Genomic DNA, 24,813 nt, shown 5'->3' with positions numbered 1-24,813 from the left:
AGTAGTGTCCAGAAGATCTTATTGTGAAAACATTAAATAATAATTTTTCATTAAAATTTTTGAGAAAGATGTAATGTGGCTTTTAAGTAACAGTGCGGGCAGACTTGCTGAAGCTACTAGACATTCTTATCAAGGTGAACAAATGGATACTTTATATGCCAGAGGTGCACCTACTCTGAGTCACTGACTGCCCCCTAGACCATCTTTGTATATGAAATGAGTCATAGAAATTAGAGATAAAATTATTGTAGATCATGAAGTTCATTCTCTCGCAAATGTCTTCCTGAGGATTAGTCAACTGTTAAATGGATCCTGCTTTTAGCTCTCATTTGCATTGCTGCAAATTGGAGGTGACACCAGCAGTGTACTTTTGTGGTCCCAAATCACTGTGAGAGCAGGATCAGCCTCTTCATTTTGAGACTCTATTTTACTTTAGGGATTTTTTTTTTTCATGGTGCAGGTGGCATAGTCCAAGGGAAAGCATTTACAAATAACCTTGCCACAAAGACAACTCTGTTGCTTTGAGGCAGCAAGGGAACCAATGATCTTGAGAAGCTCATCTAGTAATTGCATATATAGTATGAAGGCTCTGGATGGGAGTAGCAGATAAAGGCAGATGTCAGATGTGAAAATAAGTGGCACAATATTGTGAGCTAAACTCATTCCATGAAGGACGTTAATAATCTTGAGTATATTTGAAAGTTTTGAAGCTGAAGGAGACTTTGCTTCCACTCCTAATATTACCGCACATCTTCCTGTGACCTATGGCAAGTTTGTGCTTCAGCTTCTCTAACTGTAAAATAGTCACATGTACCTAATATTTACGCCACTTGCAGGTCCTTCCCTAGGAGGTTTTTGCAGCAGTATATTACTCTCAAAGAGCCACTTCATCAAACAAGGTCACTGAGGGAGAAATTAGTCACAGCAATATCTTGACAATGTGCTGTGATCTTCGTGTCTCTACCTTACAAGCCACCAGTGTCTGTAGCACACATTTTTTAGCACTGTGCACAAGAGCCAAAACCTCCCTCAGTGCCTGGAGCTACTCCCTGGAAATGTCTGTGTTGTCCTGCGTATGACTCCATGGCCAGATTCGCTCCTGGTACAAATCTGTGTGGCTCCAGTGACTGCAATGAAGCTGCATTAATTCCCAGCAGTAGATAATTTGTTCCTGTGCCCTCTCTCTGCTCCTTCGCTGCCTGGTTACTTGGGGAGCAGGTGGGTAATGCTTTCCATCTATCAGGGGCAGGGGCAGGGAAAGCACTTGGACATGGGTATACTTGCTTTATGGTTACTGTTGTGTGAAGTCTTAAGAAGCATCTCCTGTTGATTTACTTCTAGTTTTTGAAATTCATTACTACACAAAAAGATTAATTAAACTTGACTGTACCAACCTGGGGCTGTAAAGGGTAACCTGGTAACCGCCAGAGTGGGCCAGAAGAGTTCTTCTGCACTTACTGTTTCGTAGCAATTGAAATACTTTTAAAACTGTGTTGATTTTTAAATAGAACTGGAAAGAAGTCTGAACAATGTGAATAATGTCACATGTCAACATCACTTGAACAATATTCTTAGCGTTTTTTTAGATTGGAAACCTTTTATTTCAGTTTTTAAACATTGTTTTACATGATAGAAAAAAAATTCAAACCTAAGTGAAGCAGTTTAACTCTTCATAAATAAAAAATTCAGCCAATCAAACCTTATGTAATTTTGACTTTTCTGTTTCACATGTTTTTCTAATTCTTAGTTATACAGGATTTTGACATTTTGATGTTCTTTGCAAAATTAATCTTTTGTTCTTGAAAATTCTTTAGCAACAACTCAGAAGATCATCACAATTTGATTTCTTAACCATAACTTAAAATAGTGGCTAAAATAGGTTAATGATCTGAAACAAAAGAGAAAATGAGAATGTGACTGAGACCCCAGTACTGAAATTTGCTAAGTGTTTGCATCACTTTTTTGGGTAGCCAGTAATAGGAACGTTGGGGTTTCTTGTTGATTAGATATACAAAAGCTCCTGCTACAGTTGCATCTTGCCTCTTTCACCTTCCTCTCTGATAGAAATCCTTCTGCAGCTATTCATCTACGGTTACTCAGAGCATCTTTTAAACTAACTCCCTCTCTTCCTTTTTTCCCCTTTCAAGTGCTATACTGTGCATTTCTTTTTCTCATTTCCCTGTTTCTTTTTATCAATGTGTTTTTGAGAGAGGTTTATAAACCCATTAGTGTTTGCAGTCTTGCCTGAGGTCATGACACAAACAAAAAGTATGAGAAAAATAGAAGGTTCCCTCCTCAGCCTCTGAGTTTGCCTCGTAAAACATTACAGATATATTTTCACTTATAAAATCCTTCTAAGGCAAAAGTTCAAGAACCGCCTTGGATTTTCACCTGTGTTTCACACACCAGGAACCTCAGTGCTTATTATTCCTCCCAAAGGCAACACTTTGCATTTCCAAATGCTCTCAGCTTGCAGATTGGCATATTTACAGATGAACTGCCTTTTGGCAGTGCTGTATTTCATGGTATAGCTAATGTTCCACTTCAGAGCTTATATGAAGCCTAAAAGTAAACACAAACTGATGAAGAAAAATTGCTTTAGATGCATATACATTTTCTGTGTTACCACAAGATAGAAAATGTCTATGAGCTGTAGAAGCCTGATGGGATGCCAGAAGTGGCAGGTAATTGGGTTAAGTGGAGCAAGCAGTTTCATCTGCACAGTGCTGAAATACTTGCTTGCTGATACTGTCCTCTGTTCTCTCCTCTTCCTATATGCACGGTGCCCTAATATGTTGCTGTAATGCACGAGTGGAGCCCTTACGCTCTTGTGGATTGTCACAGACATCCAGACTCTTGTGCACCTGAAGTGATGCGGCGGGTAACTAGTGAATACAAGCAAAGCTGTTATTTGTATGAGTTGAGATTATCCATAATGGGAAACGAAGTTTGATCCACTCCTACTCTTCCTGCCTATTGTAGGACTGGTGCTGGTCCACCCCTACTGAAACCTTACCAGGCACAGACCCCCAGTGCAGGGGGGGCTGGTGTACCAGCACAAGTTGCAGCACTGGGGCAAGAAGTCCTGATGGAAATCAGAACTTGGGGGAGTACCAATACCTATCAGCGACAATTAACATCAGATACATCTTTAGAAAGAAAAATCTGAATCTCAGATTTGTGACATAATGTGGCCCACAGTGCTTAGATTTTGAAGCTAATCCTTCTGGCAGAAACATTTGGATCAACACCCAAGTGTTCACTTACTAAGAAAGAGAAGCAAATTTCAGAACTTTCAAGACCTCTGACTTAGACTGCCAGTAACTGTATTTGAAAACAAGCAAAGAAAAAATGATGCTGAAACAGATGTTGGCCAGAAGAACTTTCTAGTAGTTTCAGTATCTCCTGTTACTGTTGCCACACAACACCAAAAATATAGGAACATTCAGCAATGAAATAAAATATTATCAGAACTTTTGCCATATTAGTGCCGTGCCTGTTTTGCTTTCCTTTCAGCACAGCAGGACACAGAGTTCCATGAAATTAAGTCATGATCTGTGCCCAGCTCACTTGCACTGGAACTCTTTCAAGCTGCTGTTTTACTTAATCATGCCTGTCTTCTGTAGAAAAAAAACTTACTAAAAATAAGAAGTTAAACAGATGATTTGTAAGTCCTATTTCCTGGATGCTTTCCCCTCTGCCCAGGTACTGGGCCTTTCCTGATGGTAGACACTACGTAAACAACTAGACAAGTAAAGCTGTGTCATAACTCGTGCATATAACTGCTTGAATATGAAGGGATGCTGTATTTGTACCTTGCAACAAATCTGTTAAGTCCGTTTAATTCACTGCAAAAAATACTGTGAACGATTTATAAATGAAAGTCCATAAATATCTGAGTTTATTTAGAAAAAAGACTCACTCTTCTGCACAAAATCACAGTGCGCCTCATGCTAAGGACCTTGAGTAATGCATAGGTTGACCTCTGTATAAATGTAACAGTTTCATTTATCTGAAGGTATAAACAACCAATGTGTGTGTTTGTGAGCAATGGGTGCAGTATTTCTTTCAGGTCGATGATCAAAATGCATAGTCTCAATTTCTTCATGGAAAATAAATCCTTTGTAGATGACTATAGACACACTAGTTATTAGAGTTCTAATGCAAATTAATGTTTCCATTAATAAATTTACAAGTGATGAATCCTTACCCTGCTCATGTCTATTCAAAGGAATTTGTTTTGGTAAGCATTATAATGTGGAGATGGTACCTTGTGTTCATGAAATCATTTAGAATGGTTAATTACATGAATAGGCAGTTTTCTGATGTATTGCTTTTGATACATGAACTGCTCTTTGACTTCAGTATACAGTTGTTATAAAAAAGGATGTGCTCACCTTTCCTTCAGTTATTTTACTGAATAGTTTTCAGAGATATACAATAGGGACAATGGGCAAAAACTGGGTCAAACATTAAAATTTTCAATAGTTATTTTTGAACACAGAGAGTAGGAATACGTTATAAAGCAGAAATGCAAATGGTGTTATGATTATGTTACCAGTTTCAAGTTTTTGAAAGGGAGCAAAAGAACTCTGAAAACTTCATAAAACAGAAATCAGGATATTTTAATGAAGGCAACCCTGCCACAAAAGATATTTAAGAAAATATTTTTCATAAATTCATTAAACAATACATTTTTTAATGACTATGGCTTTTGTAGCTGGAACTCTTCTCTCCTTTCTCTCAAAAAATTAATTTTATACGTCTAGAAATTAAATGTATTGCCATTTTTATTTCAAAATTATTTGGGTTTTTTCCATTTGGCAGACACTGGTTCCTCTACCCCTACTGTTTCTCCCACAGCTTCATTCATTTTCTTGTATTACTAATGGAGGTGTTAAAATTCTCCATTTAATTGTCCATTATAAGCAGGTTTTGTTTCCTTCATTATTCAGGGAAGTTCCTCCATTACATTTATATTCCAGAATGATGTAGGAATCAGGTCTATTCTGCATGGGGGAGTATCAGCAATACACCCAGAATTATTTTATGGGGTATTATAGGGTGTGTTATGGTAATAAACCAAAGCCTTTAGATGAAGAAACAGGTTCATTAAAAACTGAGTGCTAAAACTGGGGTAAGCAAGGATTTCTGTTCTAAATGAGCCAGTCAGACTGTGTTTGACTGCAAGTGGGCATCACAAGCATGTCACTGTCAAGATACGTGCACGGGAGTTACAGGCACAGAGTGGATTATTCTGCCTATAGAGCTGGTGGCCAGCTGCCTTCCACACTGACAGCAATGCCCCAGCGGGCTCCCAAAGTAGCTGTAAATACAACATGTCACAGAAATTTAGAGCAAGAGGGAGAGAGGAAAGAAATACTTCTGTGCTAGGAGAAAATTTTTGGACTAAATAATGATAGAAAATAACATAATGAGAAAACAGGGAAAACAGTGAGGAATAATATAGAATAAGGGAGGTGTTAATGACCTTAAAGGAAGTCACACAACCGTTCCTTTCCATATGCACATGAGACGCTTCTGCCTTTTCTTCTACGTGCTTTTGTCTGTCAGCAGGAACCTCTTTTGCCTTATCTAGACAGGCATTCACTTTGCTTTTGTGCAGATCCCTACTTCTTCTGGAAGTTCAGAAATTGGAGGGAGTACAGATTATTGCTTTGTGGAAAAGGTAAAGAATGGTCTCATGCAGAGGATATCTTTTGATTTCCCAGTCTTTTTACAGGTGTTAATTCCAGCCCAACCCAAGAAAATCAAGGACTGCTGGTTAAGTTAGAAAGTCTTAAATATGTGCTTGAGAAGATAATCATAAGCAATGTAACAGTCTGTGATTGGCTACGGAGTGATTTATATTTTGGTTAAACCATATGGTGGGGCCTGTTTTAAGACATTGTGAGATGGAGAATTCAATGCCTACCTTGATAATTTGTAAAATAATTAATCACACACAACATTAAAATCTCTGCTTTTTTTTTAAATTTGCATGTATTTGATTTTGATTTTCTGTCCTTTTCCCTGTCACCATCAGATTAATCACACTTGTGGTAGGTTCAGGATACTCAGGAGGGACGATGATCCAGACACTTCTTGACATTCTTTGGGACCATGGAAGCAGATTAATTTTTGTAGCTTCTTTTTACACCTTCTCCATGTTTTCATCTGTTTAAAAATCTGCTCCCAGCACTACAATATAAATCACACCAATGCCATATATAAAGGTAAACATCATCTTCTGGTTCTTTCCTGTTTACACATTCAAATATGGGTTTTTTTTGGTCCTTTTGGCCACTGCCCTGGAAGTTCAGTTATTTGGCCACATTAGATCCACAAATTCCTTTAAAAGCTGTTTATTTTCAGGTTTCAGTCCCCATACTAAGAGTTACCAGTGTTCTGTGTTTCAGGGCAGTTAGTTTCTTTTATATATACAAATGTTTTTAATATGAGCAAGAATATACTTAAATGTAGCCATTAAAATAATTTTTTTCATATTTAAAGGGCATGTGCTTGACAAATGATGTCACACAGTGTACGTCTTATATTTTTATCTACTAAATCTAAGATATTATGAAGAAATATCTACTAAATACTAAATATATTATGAAGGCATATTCACCAATTTTGTTCTAAAACATAAGAAAAAGAATCCTGTGAGAGCTTTTTAAATCAAAATACTGACCCCCAATTTGAGGATCAGTAAGTGTCCACAGAGACCTCCATCAGCAAGAAGTAATGGAAGTGCTACAAGGTAAAAACAGCTGGTGGTTGTACTCCATTGCCATGTTCTGTTTCATTCATGCATGTTATTTGGTTGTATATTTTATTGCTGGTTACAGAACACATCTGAAAGTGACAATGATGAAGTTGATGGCAACAATATATGTGGTTTCAGAAAGAAAAAGGGAGTCAAAGGTCCTACAAAGTACATTCCTCCTTTAGAAAATGAGAAGATGGAGCTGTCCCACACCTCAAAAATCCCAGATCCTTGTCCACTTCAAGGAACCACCAGTTCCTCAGAACCACCATCAGACCAGTCTCTTCAAAACCCAACTGGTTTCCCTCCAGTACAAAAGGACAGAAGAGGTCTTGACGGTTCCCACACTGGCAGTGACATGGAAGAAGACATGTCTGCAGAAACACGAGAAGTCCAGGAATATGCTGACACTGGGAAAAGAAAAGCAGGAAAAATACACAAGGAAATAAATACACCAGCTAAAACAGAGCAGCCCACAGGCGTGCAACCTGTGAGGAGCACAGGGAAAGCTGGGTGTGCGGAGGCAGTGCGCAGGGGAGAGGGCAGCAAGAAGGCAGAGAGTAAGCAAGAAGAACAGGGTGCGATGCAAGAAAAAGATGTCAAGTTTCATGTGGCCAAGATGGGTGCCCTGGGCAGTACTGTGACCGCACAAGGGAGCGGTACTGCAGAGTCCTTCACGGGGGCCCCTGACATTTCTAAACGAAGTCTGCAAGAGCTGAAAAATCTGCTGAGTGAAGGTCCTCTGCCTGCTTATGGGCCCCATTACAGTGGCAAGACAGGTGGCACTTTTTCTCAGAAAAATCTGAAGCCCCGGGAGAAAACAGCTGACAAGCAGGGCCGGCCCTTTGAGGCTTTTAGTCCCCATTTTGGAGAGGAGAATCAAAAATACCACAGCTTCCACAAGGAGGGAGTGGGGCAGCAGAACAAACCTCTCTTGGTCCTCAGCTCTGCCGGGTCGGATCAGCAGCAACCAGCGGGAAGTGATGTGGATCAACTGATTCTGGGACTACCAGCAGCTTCTACACATGCAGAAAACACAGCTCCTGATATTCCGTTCGAGCCCTCTGCAGGCCATGCCGGTAAGGATATTTAAACATCACCTGATGTCCTGTTAAAAAAAATATTTCTGTTGTTTTGTGGGGTTTTGTTAAGCTGCAAACTTTAGTCAGAGCTAGCACATGAGAGAATTGATACCTGCATTTTCTGTGTGATTGGGATGGATCAGATGTTGTACTTTACATCTATGCGACCTTTTTTTTTTTTTAAAATAAGGCATTTATGAATCCCAGCTGCCTGCCCAAAACTGCCACACACAAGCGGTCATGTCTTTTTCACTGAAACTGAAATATTTTGTCATTTAAAGTGAGCACAGGCAACAGTTCCCAAAAGTCAGGTAGACACTGCAAAGCTCTGATGGCATCTGGGCTCCTTAAAATTTCCTTTTTGTTAACATTTCCAGCAGCGGAAATTGCTGCCTTGTAGGGATGATGTTTTCAATTATCTGTCCTATGAGATGACTGGAATGTACAACCATCTCATATAAACTGTAGGGGAAGAAAAGCAAATGAGGCAGAGAACTTCCATTTACCTTCATGCTGTTCAGTAAGTCCATTTTGGAAGTGTTTACAGAGCCAATTAATTGCTACTAATAGGCTGAGATTTCTTTGAAACTGTAAAAGCTATACTTCTGGGCTAGCTGGATCAGCAAACTGAAAGCTACTATTAGCTATGATAATGTAATGGGCTTTAGCAGTTTGTTGTTTTGTGCCTATTCCAGGAAAATCAACAATTTGCTGGTGGAATAGATATCAGATTAATAGATTTCCAGGAACATCAGGCTAAGATCATACTATCAGCTTTTCAGGATCTACATTTTACCCTTACATCAGACCCTCTGTATCTCACTGGTACAAGATATATGAATCTCTTATCTTGATAAAATACCTTGTCCATCATTAACTATGTAATAAAATATAATAATAGCAATTAAATTTTTACAACAGTATTAAGTTATCCTGCTTTTTTAAATGTCTCCTTTCAGGTGGGTAGAAATATTGCTTTGCATACTCTGGAAACAGACAATTTGAATATATCAGGTGTTGTTAGCTACAGCAGGATTTCTTAGTATGGTGTTACCCGATTTGAACAAGTCCAAACAAGAAAATCCATGAACATTATCTGTGCTAACTCATGGCACTGCATGAGAAATATAAAGCTTTGAAAAGATACTTCATGCTCAAACGACTCTCTATTCATGTCTATCAGAATAAAGAGGTTAGAGGATTATTTCTTAGCCTAAATTTGATGCTGTTCCCTGTCCAGATTACATTGGTTTTCCACATTGCTTAAAGGCTGGTGAAATGCATTGACAAATTTAGATTACTACTGTTTTCTTTTTGTCTGCAAACCCAGCAAATGTATTTTAAAATACAGGAATAATTATTCTTTGTCATAATACCATTTACACGGTACAGGGAACTGATAAGATTAATTGCAGATCCCACAGGGAGGTTTCAAACCACTTTTAGTCACTTAAAGTGAAGTGCCTAATCCAAGTTTATAACCTGTTCGGTAGGAAAAGGTAGACATTTTGGCTCTGAAGAGATATTAGGCGTTGATGAAAATTGACCTCTGAAAGTGGGCATTTCTTTCCACTCAGTAGGGACGAATTCCCATGATGATTAGTTTAGGTTATTTGCCTAACTCTGACATGCCTAAAGCTACCTTGGGTTAGTCCTACTCTGCATCACTGGCAGTAACGAGACCGTAAGAGAACTGTGGATGAGAACTGTGAAGGAAGGTGGGGGAAAGCTGTTTTAGCTCATCAGAAACATATCAAAACCCAAAAGTTTAGAAATCTCATGAGGTTTGGATTCTATTTTGTGCTGACCAAACAAATTGTAAGGCTCAGTCTGTGTTACTACACAAGTAAAGGGAATGCACAGAAATTTTTCTACTTATTTAGAAATACATGTGTTTGAAATTTAATTTTTTGAATACCTTCAGTAACTTAAGAGCAGAAAGTTTTAAATGAAATTCTGCACTCTTTAGTGAGCTGTTGAATAAACAGTATTTCCTTGCTGCCAGTGACAATTAAGGCTGATAAGATAAAAGCATAAATATTTAATTTTTATAACTAAAATATTATCTTAAATATTTTAAATATTTAAATATTAAATATTTACTTACCAAAGTGCCTGAAGTCTTGGATCTAAACATATTTCAATACTGAGTAGATCTGAAATGCAGCCTCTTGTAGTTCACAGGTTTTCAAATATTTGAACTTTCTCAAATCAGAAATCTTGTTCCAAAATGTTTGGGAAAATTACAAGAGGTTGTATTTCAGATCTACTCTGTGTTGAGATATGGCCAAAGCAGGAAGGCACCTTATTGTTCTAAAAGTACACAGTTAGGGGATAATCTCTAGAGGTCAGCAGCAGAAAGGCTAAACATACAGCTGAACTTTAATGATTCAGTGTAATGCAGAGGACTGAAATCCAGTCATGGTAGTTATGTGGTTAACATCTCTCTAAAATAATAACTCCATATATTTTTTCCAAAATTCTGATTGGAAATTGTGGAAATATTACTGTATGTGCATTCTGTCCATTGCTTGTCAGCTCTTTTGTAAAAGAAGTGCTTGGACATGGGGAAAAAAAAAAAAGAAAAGAGGCAGACATGCAAGATACTTGGTTCAGTATGAAAAGTATTACTTGGATAGTGCCAGTGAAACTGGAGCTGAACCTAAAGCTCTTTTAATCTAATTCATCCCCATGGAAAGATATAAACTGAAACATGTAGTTAATTAGGCAAATCTACTGACTGCACTAACATGAATTTAGGAATTTTATTTGCATAACTATATGTGATAATGATGTGCACTTCTGCAAATTGGTATGTAGTCGTTAATAATCTGGTGTTTCTTAAACTGTTCAGCACTTGCATTCTTGGGAGACCAAGAGGGATTATTCCAAACAGTAAAGATTCAGATGAAATTTCAGATAAAAATTCAGATGAAATAGCATTAGTAGTGTAGTGTAGTATAGTGTAGCGGCAAAGAAATAGAAATGTTCTTCTGGAGCTGTAAGTGGACAATCAGGAGACATAAGTGGACACTTCATATTCACTGCCTCTGCAGTCATTCCTGTGGAATAACCACATCTTACACTGGCGATTACTTAGGACTATGTTTTTCACTTGCTACTCTTCTCTGCTTTTATTTTATGTAATCTGTGCTGTTCTTGCACCTTTCCTAAAGTGAAAAAAACTGAAGCCATATTATTCCTTTGTATTCCTTCCTCATCTCCTATCTGTAGTTCAAGAATTTTTTTCTAATATTTCTTTTTCAACATTTTGAACTCAACTTGAACATATCAGGGCTGAAGCTCAGCTACTTTCTAAACCTTCTTGATTACCCTTATGTTCTGTTGCAAAAACCATCATATTTTCTGCCTATTTCTTTCCTTTTCCCTCTGAACTGAGCTGTATACAACTTACTCCTTTTTTTTTTACCTCACAAGCTGTAAGAGCAGCTATTTTTCTTTAAAGCAAATCAAAACTCTTGAGTCCTTTATCTTCCATACCAACAGCTGAAATCTTCCTGCTCTGTGACTCTGTATGATTTTCCATTTTTCCCTTCAATCTATACAAAATAAAAATGCTAAGACAACACTTCCATCCTATCTTTCTGGTCTATTTTGTCCCCTTTTGGGTGAGATCCAACTTATCTGTTTCTGGTTCCTGTATTCACACAGTAATTCTTCCTACCCATTGGAGACGCATACTTTCTATTAATAGTGAAAGGTTGCCAGAATAATTAGTTTAGACATATGTAAGTGAAATGCATTCCGTTTGATGTCTCTGCCAGCTGCTTCACTTTCTACAGCATATTCAAGAAGAGTTTAGTCTTTACCTTCAATACTGTGCAAAATCTTCCTTTCCCTAGATAACCTTGCTTCCCATTTAATGAGGCACTCTCACTCATTCTCACTTGAACTTTTTTTTAATTAGATGAAACATTTCAGACCAGAAGGGGCTACCTAGCTTGCAATAGTGTATACCTCTGTTCATGCAACTATGCTCGGTGATTCCTTCCTTAAATCCAGATTTTCTGTTTGCGTTTGAAGGTAGGCATGCCACATATGATCCATCATATTTAGGATTACTAGTTAGATAGTTCCAGTGGGTATTACTCACCTTAATTTTTTTTCAGACACCTGCATATTTTGATTTCAAATCCTCTTGCCTAGGTGGAATATTTTCTAACCTTCCTACAAAATTATGGTAATTTTCTCATTCAATAAAGAAAAGCCATTTTTATAAAACACCGTGGAAGATTGAAAAATATGGATGATTTATTTTATCTTTCATCTATTGAGAAATAAAGTCTTATTTTCTATTCGATTCTTAATGATGTAGCTCCTCTGAGAAGCTGTGTCATGTTGTTGTCATACAGTTTGGAAAGAATAATTCATGGATAATTGAAGCTGTTCATTGGTCTCTGAATTAGATATAAAAGTTAACAAAAAAGCGCTGAACTTCTCCATGACCATATCAGTAAAAAAGCCTTCTTCACAGTTAAGATCAAGAAAGCAGACTATCAAGAGACAAAGAAATGGATGGAAAAAAGTTTGAAAGTATCAGTATCGAACAGATCAGGAAAATATTTTTACTGTCTCCTATGCTTTGATAAGTTTCTGGTATGCTTACATATTTATTCCCATAAGGGGTTAGTGGTCTTGTAGAGAGGCAAAAATATGAGGTAGGAAATAACTTTTTATTTACTTTACTGCAGAAATCAAATACTTTACTGACCTATCAGTAATAATTTTTGGCAAAACTGTTTTTGGGTGAAACAGAAATGTAAATTATATAATGTTTTCAAATGAAAATGCCTCTGATCACTATTCATATCAATAGTACTATTCAAATGTAACCCAGTACTTATGTCCATGTTCATGTTAAAAAACAGATGGGAATAGAAAAGAGAGGTTTTTAATATTACCACTAAAAATTATATCTGGCATAGGAAAAGCTGTCATAGAAGGGCTGAGAAATAGAGGCTCTTAATGTTTGCAGAGAAATGGGAGAGCACTAATTAACATGCTGTACAAACAAAGTAGACTGGCTGTTCTTAAATACACAAATAAAAGTCCTGTAAGGAAGAGCAGATGTATTTAAATTAGCACTGACAGGAATTTCCATAGGACTCAGAAGAGTGTAGGTGTTGATTACCCTGTAGGACTCACTGCTAATGGATATCAGCAGCACCATGTATTCGTTTTCATAAAGGGAGTCAATATTCATATAGATCATCAGAGCCCTCATGTGGTGGGTTGACCTTGGCTGGGTGCCAGGTGCCCACCAAACCGCTCTGTCACCGCCCTCCTCAGCAGAACAGGGTTGGAAGAAAATAAGATGGAAAAAACCCCCTTGTGGGTCAAGGTAAAGGCAGTTTAATGAAACAACAGCAAAATTTGTGCATGTGGAAGTGAAGGAAAAACAAAAGATGTTATTCTCTGCTTCCCATCAGCAGGTGATGTTCGGCCACTTCCCAGGAAGCAGGGCTTCAGTGCATGTAGCAGTTGCTCTGGAAAACAAATGTTGTAAATAACAAATGCCCCCCTCCCTGCTCCTTTCTCTTAGCTTTTATTACTGAGTAGGTGTCGTATGGTATCGAATATCCCGTTGGTCACTTTGGGCCAGCTGTCCTGTCTATGTCCCCTCCCAAGATCTTGCCAACCCCCAGCCTAGTGGTGAGAGGGGGGAGGCTGGAGAGGCAGAGACAGCCTTGGTGCTGTGCGAGCACAGCGCTATGGGGGCTGCTATGGGGCTCAGCCAGACCCAATACACCTCAGTATTAGATTTCCAAGGATGAAGAAGAAATTAAGACAACTTTGGATATTAACCCTTCTAGTCCTAGCAACAAGACCACCTTTTCAGTAAAGAACTGCAAAACCCATCGTTCTCTTTAGACAGATTCTTTTGCAGGGAACACCTTGCCTTTCCTGTTAATAGCCAGTGCCCAAGAGAGCTCTAGAGTGACGAAATGATGCCTTGACTGGCATACCAATTGCTATGCTCGCAAGGGTTTTTATTTCCCTACCACACTGAGACAGTACCAGGTGCCACAGCGTGCCTCAGAGCAGAGGGATGTGTGGTCCGGTGTGGGACAGGCGTGCCCAGACTTCATCTCACGGGACAGGAGGGTGAGCAGCAGCGGCGTGGCTGCAGCAGGGTCGTGTCAGGAGGGAGCATGGCTGGTACAGCTGGTGCTGCTGGAGAGGCAGTGGGAGGAAGATGCTGGGGAAGAACTGATGGAAACATGTCTCTTTTTCCAGGGCATGATTTGTACCTGGAGTCTACCTGCTGGTGTCTGTTGTTACTGCCTTATGTTACATTGGTGGTCATGTTTCTCGGTGAAGAGTTTCAATATTACTACATTTTTCAGGTCAGCCTGTTCGTGTTATTGTCAACTCCCTGGAAACAGGTAGCACGTTCTTTTCATTTCATCAGTTTGACACAGCCACCTCTTATAGAGCTGAGAAATTGTTTGCTTTAGATGCGGTGTGATCTAATAAGGGACCATGGGAAAGGATTTCTTTGAACAAGCAGATAAAGACAGATTGATCTGGGACATGCACTTTCTTCTATTGTTGCACTTTTCTATTGCTGAGAAGATAAAGCTGATGTTAACCATTTGTTGTAGCCTTATGTAAGCTGCCTTCAGCAATTTGAATGATTTCAATATTAATAACCCAAGAGTGGTGCCACTCTTCTGCTAGAAATAATAATAAACCCTATAAAATTTGTAGATTTTTTGGTAATATATTTAGTTCTGTGTTATTGATAATTTTTAAATATGTAAAATGATTTCTTTAAATTTGCAGATAATTTATACTGCTTACAGAAGAAAAATGAGTAATACTAATTGTTTCTCAGTGGTAACTTAAATGGGAAATACACATCGAACCATAGAAACACAAACATAATGTGCTTTTCTGTTTACTACTGATTTGATATAGATATCTAAGGATCTGTATGTACCATTCTGCTTTAAGAAAGATGGCCAGTCTGGATTTATATTTGATTTTAAACTGAAAATCTGAAACAAAATCTGAGAAAGTTGTGAAACTTACGTTCATGTTTCCACAAGTAGATTTTCTGAAATGAAAATAACAATGCCAGTATTTCTAGAGGCCCAGAGAGCTAGGGAAACAGTTACACTCATGAACACAGTCCTCCCTCATAAGCATGTAAGAACTTTAGACTGTGTATCTAAGTCAGCTAGACCTGTCTAATACTTACTTATTAGCTACCTTATCTCTAGTAACTAATGCTCTGGATAATGACCGTAAGGACTGGGAAAGGACAGAGTACTCAGTTCCTTAGTATACCTTTCCAAACTTTAGCCATCACTGGTTTCACAGACTTAGTTTGCCCATGATTTATGTAGCGGCTATCAAGAAAATACATTTTGGGACTTGTGCTGGAAAAAAGTAAGTACTGTCAGTAGTTATTTCACTAAAGATTATTTAAGAAACAGATCCCTTTTTATATTTCCAAAATCAGAGGTATTAAGTTATGATATTTCTTATCTACCGTACAATTTACAGAAATTTATTTCAATGGGAAAGATAAGCTGCAAATGATTTAAAAGATGAACTTCCTCTAAAAAGTGTGTGAAAGCTGCAGGAGTGTTTTTATTGATCCTAACAGATTTTGGATAAAGGCTATGGTAAATGAATAAGTATCTGTCTTTTGACTAGTGGGCTGTCTAGACTGGTATATAACCTAATTTTACACTAATACTAGATCAATATATAAATTTTATTCTCATCATTTAAAAGTATCTGTCATTAATCATAACAAGTCCAAGTGGAGAAGACAAATTCTTGCTTCTTCAATTTCATTTGTGCTTGCTTAGTGTTCTTCAAAAACATTACTTTAGAGGAATATTCTGTTACTTGATGTTATTTCAAATAATCTAGTCCTGTATTAATGCATTTATTCAAATATCTTTAGCTTGAAGATAATAGATATATACAAAATTTGGAAAACTACCTACCACTGGTAGATTTTTAAATTAAGTGTATTTGTAGCTGTACTTTTAAAATAAATCCATGCATCATTAATATGAATGCATATCACATTTGTGTTTTTCTAAGATATTGATTTAATATCACTTATGTCTCTTAGGAATACCAATCTAAAGAATTACTTAGGTCAGAGTCGAAGTTGTTGTTTTCATGTATTATATGTTTTTATCTGGAAAATATTTGTTCAGTAGATGCAAATTTAACAGGTAACATTTTGGGGAGTTATAAGAAATACTTGCAAAATGTACATCAAAAGTACAATGTTCTGATGTCAAGGGTTGCCAGTCAAACTTTACTTTGAGTAATATGAAGACATAAAAATCTCTGTGTGATAGGTAGACAGGAAACATCTACCGTCTTTGCACAGGACATTAAACACGTGTAGAATAAGAGGTGGACCACTGCTTTTACAAAGGCAAAAAGGCTTTTTACTTTTTTACTCAGGCTTCTGTCCCTGGAGTTGAAGAAAATGCTACTCACTGTAATCTGTAGGAAGATTTTCAGAATAATTTAAAATTCTATTAATCTAATATATAGCCACAGTTTATTATCTGTTAATAAACTTCTAATTGATGGTCAAGTTCATAAAGAGGTCGTATCTGCTAAATGGAAGTAAACATTTGCGTTGTAAAACAACGTTATGGGATGACTGAAGTGGTATTCGAATAGCTGTTACTGGGATGACATACACAAGACAAGGCCAGTTTACATATCTCCCCTGCTTGCTATTGTGTTTTGGCAGCATCTCTAGCAGAGTGAGTGTCACACAAAATATTTAAACAGGACTTCCTCATGTAATGTATATCTTGTCAAGGACATAGTGCCCTAATGTTCATAGAAGACAGTGGAAAAAAGCTGTTTCCATAAGCAGCTTACAGCTGAAGCAGACCAAGGGGAAATATGTCATGAGAAGAAGTGGATGTGACAAAATTATTCTTTTCTTGCTTCTACCTTTTTGATTTTTGCTGTATTTTCCTATAGACTCTTACATTTACTTAAAATTTTGTCCTGTGCTTTCACCTGTCATTCCTCAGGGAACACTGTTGTTACTTAACCTCTTCTACTTTACTGACCTAAAGCACCCTTGTCACCTCCTTGCCATCTGAAGCTGGAAGATGCAAAGGTTTTGAGGAATCTGTGACTGTGGATAGATTTGCTGTCTTCTCAGGGAATAACCAGACAGCCTTGTGCTGGGTGAGCTGGAAAGCCTCCTTACAGCCTCGCAGCTGGCGGTCCTACTAGCCCCAAAGGAGAGGTCAAAAAGATGTGTGTGTGCCTGCTGGCTACTGCTAAAGGAGGTCTGCTCTAGTTTGGGTAGTTTGGTTCTGGAGAGATTGGGAGTGCTCCCACCACCCTTTGCTGTGCCTCAGCATGAAGCTTTTAACTTCCACTTGAAGGGTGGTGGTGAATGGTTGCTGTTGGTGATCTTCCATTGTAGATCTGAATGTTCTGCAAAATTTCATCTGATCACATTCTCAGGAAGAATGGAGGAATTTCCTCCTAGAAATGCAGAAAGAAATATTTTTTCACATTTTTTCCGTATCTTAATATAAAATTTTACCCTTGGTCTATTTAGTTTATTGTGCTAAATGGAAATTAATCTCTTATGTAGTCTAACTTGAATAATAACAATACATAGTAAAAAGAAAAGCAGGCTGAAAGATAGGGAGGTTTGTGAGATGAAGTCACTATGCCCAGCTCTTTGCTCCATGCCAGAAGTTATACTCAGATGTTACTGCTTTCATGCCAAGAAGTTTATACAGTCCCACAGCTGCTGTAATACAGTTAAGAAGACAACACTTTAACAGAAAATGAATAAATGTATAAACTTCTCTTAAAAGTCTGCTGCCTGTGGTGGAGGAGACTGCAGTCCTCCTCAGGAGGTCTTGAGAAAGGTTTAGTAGAAGATAAATGCCCTTTTTGTCGTGTTTCTGTATCCATGCACTTTTCAAAGGCATTGAAGAAATATATCATCTGAATTCTATCAGCTTTCAGTGGGAAATAGGTATCCAGCTGCTATTTGTCCTCCTAAAAGCACCCAATGAAGCAGCTGAGGTATCCCTCGGAAATTCCTGACTTTACTACATGATTCCCCTGTGTTCTCTTGAAAAAAAGTTTATCAATCATTCAAAAATCCAAGGGATTTTGTACAGGTCCTCAGGGGGAAAAAAAGTGTGTTTATTTACAAAAATGTTTCATGATCCATATCTTTTCCTTATTTTTGTTTTTACACTCCATGTCACAGTTTCCCACTATTGCACTTTTTAGGAGAACAGCCTGTATTCCAGCATTCATTATTTTGTTTGACGTGAGCATTCCTCTTCACTTATAGCATCCAGCAGAGAGTCTGATGTAAACAGCCTCGGAGGTCCAACTCTCCTTCACCTGTTCTCTCATATTGAATTTATTAAGCAGCAGATGGCCAGGGACAACGTACAGTTTGTCAGATTTGAATCGATAGACCTCCATGGTGTGTCAAGATCAAAGAATGTTCCTTCTCGCTTTTTTCACGTAAGTTTTCTGGTTTCTAGCTGTACCTTTATGTTTTCATGGCCCTGTCCTTAACCTATATTTTTTCCATAGTGCAGGGAGAAACCCAAACTTAGAACAAATTATCTGTTCCCTCCACTTGTTCCCAAGGGATCTGGACTTTTTTTTCATTACTGCTATCAGCTATTTCTCTGTTCCCTCAAACAGTAACCTAGTTAAATAAGGCCAGTAATTTCAGTTTTTTGAACTTCTAATAATCTCTTCCCTCAGAATTATCTTTTCAGATTTAATCTATTATAAGGATTTTGTTCTACTGAACATCAGTAAATTGCAAAAAGAAAAGAATAAACACTGAAAGAAAGAAAATGACTGAATGAAAATCACTTTAGTTATGAGAAATTTTATAGTCATCAATCACAATAGAAAATACCGTTGGGTTTCATGATGACTGAATAGTAATATTTGCCATATTAATGATTCAGGAAATAAGAATCAAATTAGGAAGCAGTCCTCACCATGTGTATCCTTGATGAATCAGCCTTTCCAGTATATTGCTTGTGTGATACTTCATGTGCGTAACTACAACATACTTTCACTTCACATATCACTACGAATATTTTTAAGCTTTACTGAGTGATCACAAAAAAAAATGTTGAGCACTTTTGTTTCAAATTCCTTTTGAAGTCTAAGCTGTATTTTGTTATTTCTCTTTTAGATGTTGCTAAACTGCAACTCTATCATCTAGATAAAATTTTCTCTGTTGTCATTTGGATTTTATCAAAACGAACTTTCAGTAATTTAGGTTTTTGTGAGGGGCTGTAGGTTAATTGTAACTTCACTTTCAGCTGCTATATCAAATTGCAAATGTCTAGATTAACTTGTTCAAAGACAGCTTTTGTGTTTACCTTACCATCTAAACAAATTGGAACTTTGCATGGCAGTCTATATTTCTGGACACTAAAAAGATGTGTATGCATGTACACACACACACGTATGCATACAGAGCAACTGAGAGTAATTTCCTTTTTTTTTTTGGGGGGGGGAGCATAAGGGTTTGGGGGAGGGAGAGGTAGTACTATAGGGTAATCATCTTCAACGCCTTTTCAGTATCAAAGGGACATCTTAGACATCTTGGAGCAGTATTCACCGTATTGTGCGGTTTTGGTTATGTGTCACACAAGCAGAATCACTACCACTAAACTACCACCTACTTAAGAGAAGGTGGACTTGATTTATGTATTTATTTTACGAGAAGCTACCATATGCAATTTGAGGTATTTCAACAATTTTCCATCTGGATAGGCGAAATTTTGTTTTTTTCAGCTCTGAGCTTGCCCCTTCCTAGGTTTGTTCTGTCTCCCCTGCTCACTCCGATGGTGATCCTTTCCCTTAGAAGAATAAAGGTAAGATGTAAACATAAGCCAAATTTCACTTGGTAGAACTTGGCATAATTGCAGTTTTCATCAGCTAAAGGTTTGAATATATGGTAAGTTGTAAAGGTGCTTGTTTGAAGGTAGACGGTCCTCCCCTGGGGTTCTACCTACATTTCATTTGTGTAAGCTGAACCTCTGTCTTCAAATGGGGAAGGACAACTATGGGTTTATCCTGTTTACTATACAGGGGAGCACCGGAACATTAGAATAATTTCTCATGTGGAAGTGCTTCCCTGCCATTTTACCCCCAGACTTATTAAGTCCAGAAAGTGAGACTTTTCAGTTAAACTGTGCATCTGAAAAGCAGTGAGGTATGTGTTAATGGCATTTAAAGAGAAGACACAACCTGAATTCATATTGCCATGAGTCTTGTGTGGCCACTTGGATATATGTTAAGGAAATACTCAGAGGATATGGAAGCCTAGTAGAGTATAGATATGTTTGACTAGCAACTTTTGTACCTAACTGGTGATGTCCATAATTGTATAAAGACCATGCAAGAATAAGTGTTGAACATTTGCTTATTTTTTTATGGAAACTTAAAAATCGGTCATTTGGGATACTTGATGCCAGGGTTTTCATACCAATCTTGTAGAAGGTTGTTCTGCTTCATAACGACACAGAACTGGCTGTTGCTCTCCACTTCGGTGATCACTGCATTTTAGTGTTCTTTCAGGAGAAATACTATGATTCTTACTAAGAATCTGAGTTTTATATATTTTACATACATAAAAATACCATTCAGTTCTTTTCTCATTTGGTAATCTGTGATTCTGCTCTGTGTTTAGGAGAAAGCAATTCACGGTGTTGCCATGCCCAGAAGTTATCTTGAGCTGACATTGAATCCTAAAGATAATGAATTAGATTACATAAATGCAACCAATTTTAATTGTGACATAATCCTGAACCCTGATTTATCAACGTTTCGAATATTACCCTGGACTGAGCAGACGGCAAGAGTGATATGTGATTCCTTCACCGTGCTGGGCAACCCGCTAATGACCTCGCCGAGGCACATTGCCAAGAAACAGCTGAGCCAGCTTCAGGACAATGGTTTTTCTCTGCACTCTGCCTTCACTTATGAATTTTGTATTTATGGCATTACTGAGGTTGTAAATTCGAAGACAATATCCTTTCCTGCAGCCACGATACTAAATAACCATGACCAGACTTTCATTCAGGAGCTCATTGAAGGAATGTATTATGCTGGTGCCAACATTGAAAGCTTTTCTTCTTCCAGTGGGCCTGGGCAAATGGAGATCACTTTTCATCCAGCATTTGGCATAGATGCTGCTGACAGTGCCTTCACATTTAGAACAGGCATTAAAGAGGTAGCTAAGAAGTATAACTATGTGGCTAGCTTTTTCTCAGAATCAGGTTTCTACAATTCAGGGGCTCTTTCACATAGCCTGTGGGATTTGAATGGCCAGAAGAATTTGTTTTCTGCTGGTTATGGAGTTGAGGAGCTCTCAGATATTGGAAAAAATTGGTTATCGGGTCTCTTGGCACACACAGCAGCTATCAGCTGCTTGATGGCTCCTACCACCAGCTGCCGTAAGCCTTATTCTAAATACAGTAAAGAATCAAAAGAGACTGTAAATGCAAAATGGGCATATAATGATAACAGCTGTGCCTTTAATGTCAAATGCCATGGTGGAAAAGGCACTCAGATCGAGAATAAATTAAGTTCTGCTACAGCAAATCCCTACCTGGTGCTTGCTGCCACTATTGCTGCGGGTCTAGATGGAGTGAAGAGAGGGCTTAGGTATGATGATATGCTCCAAGAAGAAAATCACACTGCTGACCTGAAACATTCCTCAGTCCCTCTGAAACTGGAAGATGCTCTTGTTGCACTTGAGAAAGATTCATGCATTAAGGAAGCATTAGGCGAAACTTTTATCCGATACTTTGTTGCCATGAAACATTATGAGTTAGAAACTGAAGAAATGGATAGTGAAAGGAATAAATGCCTGGGTTATTTTATTTAGAAGGAGCACTCTTCTGTAGTGATGCCGTGTAAATGCATACAGTGAATGGCTAAGAATCTTGAAATTAGTAAATATATTTTAAAATGTTTTTAATGCTTTGGGAATTTCCCTCTCTCCTTTGTATAGTACATGGTGACTTGACTGCATTTTATTGTCCATGTGCATTCAGGACAGTGCAAAGCTGATACTCATAAAATAACTTCAACAGGCTTTTAAAAAACATTTTTTTTTTTCAATTTAAGTGAACAGACTTGCTGGTGATAAGAAGGAAAGAGGTGAAACAAGCATCTGTACATCTGTAATGGGACTGTGCAAAGTGCAGAGAAGTAGGAATAATGGGGGTGGGTAGGGCAACGGGACAGGAGAACTGGTGAAGGAGGAAAATTTCTTGTTCAGCATGGTTATGGGATTTCTCCCAGACTATCCAGTAGCTGAAGGGTGGCTAAACCAGAAGAATCTGATAAACCAGGCTAGAATGATGAACACTGCAGAAAGAGGGGCAAAGGATTGTGGCTGTAGAACCTGAGGTCCAGGAGAGGGATTATAAAATAATCCATACATCAGGAATTCTGCTGCTGAATGAGGTTTGCAAGAATTATGGTGAATAACGATACTACAAGAAATCAAATGGTGGCTTTAAGAGGGAATTGTTCATAGAAAGCCAGGAGTATAAGGCCACTGTGCAATAAAAAAGGAGCTGGTATTATGTCTGTTTTGATAATTAATGGGTTAGTGCAGAGTTGTACTGCAAATGAGGAAAAAAAGGGCAAAGAAGCCAGAGAACTAAGAGCTCCAACTGGACTTTATTGGGAAACCTAATGTTATCAAGGATGAGGAAGATGACAGTGAAGAGAGGAACAGAAACATAAAACCAAAAAGAACAAGTGAAGATGTGAATTCAGAGACTGGCAAACAGTGGCTAAAGCAGAGGAAGAGAAGACTCATCATAAAATTAGAAATGGCAGCTGGTGTAAAGAAAAATAAAGGTTTTGGAATGGCAAGAGGTGGGTTTTAGATGTGTTCTCTGTTTTCATTACTGTTGCCACTGTCATCCTTTGCTATTAAAGATAACCCTCGTTTCATACCCCACCTCCCCATGAATTGTGATTTCTGATGTTCTTTATCTTGTCACAATATTTTGATCTATGTGTAGGAAAGTGTGAGTGAAAGTGTTTAGTCATCATTGCAGTAAAAATAAGATTCAGCCAATGCCTCTGTCAACTTGCAGAACTAGGAGGTGTGAACAGAAATGTGCTAGTTGCCTACTGATGGATCTTCCACTCTTCCCCTATGGAGTATTGTACTTGAAATGTATTTGCCTGGTACACAAACACTTTCTGTGGAATTCCAAAGAAGAACTCACTTTATACTCAGGTAGCAAGAGGGAATAAATAATCTAAGAAAATATGATAAATGCATTCCCTTGTTTCAGTCTGTGCTTGGTGGGTGGATTTGCTTCCCTCCTTTACTCATCTGACCCATTTTTTTTTGGGTGCCTCACCTCATGAGACTGTTTTTCTTTGTTCCAGGCTGATTTACATTGGTCAGTTCTAGCCTTGCATGTAAGCTGAACTTCCCATTCTGAAAATATGCCTCTCTTTTGCTGCCCTACAACTTTTTCAGGGGCTCTGGGAATCTGTGTGTCTTCTGACCTGTCTCCTGTCTTCTTCTGGTTGTTTCCCACTCTCATCCTCACAAGCTCCTGGCAGAAGACACCCATAAAAATTCTTTCCTTGCTCAGACAGCTTACTTATTATACTCATTATTTAGTCCCAACAGTCACGTGGGTTAAGAGCTTTTCCTTGGTTTTTCATCTGGCAAGGATGTACTAAAGCACAACACTGCATGTATGACGTGTGTTAATGTGGTTGATAGGATTTTTTTATGGTAGTAAATACTTTGGCTAAGTAAAGCTATACCAGAAAAGGCTATGGAACATGTCTTAAGCTTCTGCGGTCATAATGATTTTAATTTCAAAGTTTATCTAGAAGTTGATCTCAAAATAGAAACACATTCCCACACCAGAGTTTCCAAAATCCAGTTTTAGATCTGTATCTGCTTTTCACAAATTATTCTTTAAAAATAAAGCATATTCAACAAAACATGAGTGAACTCAGCCTTCTCAATGAAATACCTTATAAAATTGAGTTACATGGCTCTTTCAGTTCTTTTGGGACTTGGATAAGCCTACCCTGTCATAACACTGACCACATTTTGAAGTTGAAAACAGAGAAGATATTTAAGTTCACTTTCTACATTGTACTTCTGGACCTGATTATAAGGATGGCAAAATGAATGAAAGAATCAGATAATAAAATGTATTTTTCTCTTAATTTTATATATGTTAGTAGGATGCCATGCTACTTACTTATGACAATTTTCAAACAATTTTTTTTGTGTGGGTTTATAAGGCACTTTGTGGTTTGTCTTGGATTTATATTTATCTGCCACTCTGTACAGTCACTTTTAAACAGAAAATATATAATGAACTTCCGTAACTGAGTTTAATGAACATGAAGTTCATTATTTATACTGTATGTATTATCCATATTGCTTTTGTATCACAGCATTGAAGAAATAACAACAGATCTAACCCTTGTGTTGTATATGTTCAACTATCTGATTAAATTCAGTTAAAAAAACATTATTTAGAAATAAAAAATGTCTGGAGCTGTTGTTCTACAGGTTATCTTATAGCAAGGTAAGATAAATCTACATGTATTTTTAACTGGTCCTCAATGACATAGGTTCTGAAAAGGCAGTGACTAGACTATATGATTAAATAAAAAAATGTCATGTTTCTGGCAAATCAATGCCCCCATCAATGCCCCATTGCCCCCACCCCCCACCCCCCACCCCCCCTTCTTTTTTTAATAGAAGTTTCACAAATGCAGCTTGAAGCTAGTGTGTCCTAAATTTTGGTCGATATTTTGTGCGATACTGGTTCAATACTGGTTCCTAAATATGTTCTATATAATAAAAAATAAAATAACTCCAATTCTGTGGCAAAATCTAAAAAATATATCATAGTAAGC

The 24,813-nt window shown here is 37.8% G+C and overlaps 1 protein-coding gene across 4 annotated transcripts; it reads left to right on the top strand.

Annotated features, from left to right (window-relative positions):
* On the top strand, window positions 1-24,141 carry LGSN (lengsin, lens protein with glutamine synthetase domain). 4 transcript variants are annotated; one of them, XM_027787888.2, is made up of 5 exons: window positions 1-2,881; window positions 6,047-6,236; window positions 6,852-7,848; window positions 18,200-18,378; window positions 20,579-24,141. In XM_027787888.2, the coding sequence occupies exons 2-5, from the start codon at window positions 6,222-6,224 to the stop codon at window positions 21,776-21,778; spliced, it is 2,391 nt and encodes a 796-aa protein (XP_027643689.1). In that variant the 5' UTR covers window positions 1-2,881; window positions 6,047-6,221; the 3' UTR covers window positions 21,779-24,141. The 4 variants fall into 4 exon arrangements, with proteins under 4 accessions (XP_027643689.1, XP_055666443.1, XP_055666444.1 ...); XM_055810468.1 differs by lacking the exon at window positions 6,047-6,236; XM_055810469.1 differs by having other exon boundaries at window positions 6,047-7,848.
* The last annotated feature ends 672 nt before the right edge of the window (window positions 24,142-24,813 follow it).

This window comes from Falco peregrinus, chromosome 7 (genome assembly GCF_023634155.1).
Source record: "Falco peregrinus isolate bFalPer1 chromosome 7, bFalPer1.pri, whole genome shotgun sequence".
NCBI lineage: Eukaryota > Metazoa > Chordata > Aves > Falconiformes > Falconidae > Falco > Falco peregrinus.
Note: the sequence above shows the minus strand (reverse complement) of the source record. Positions and strands in the feature narration are given on the sequence as shown.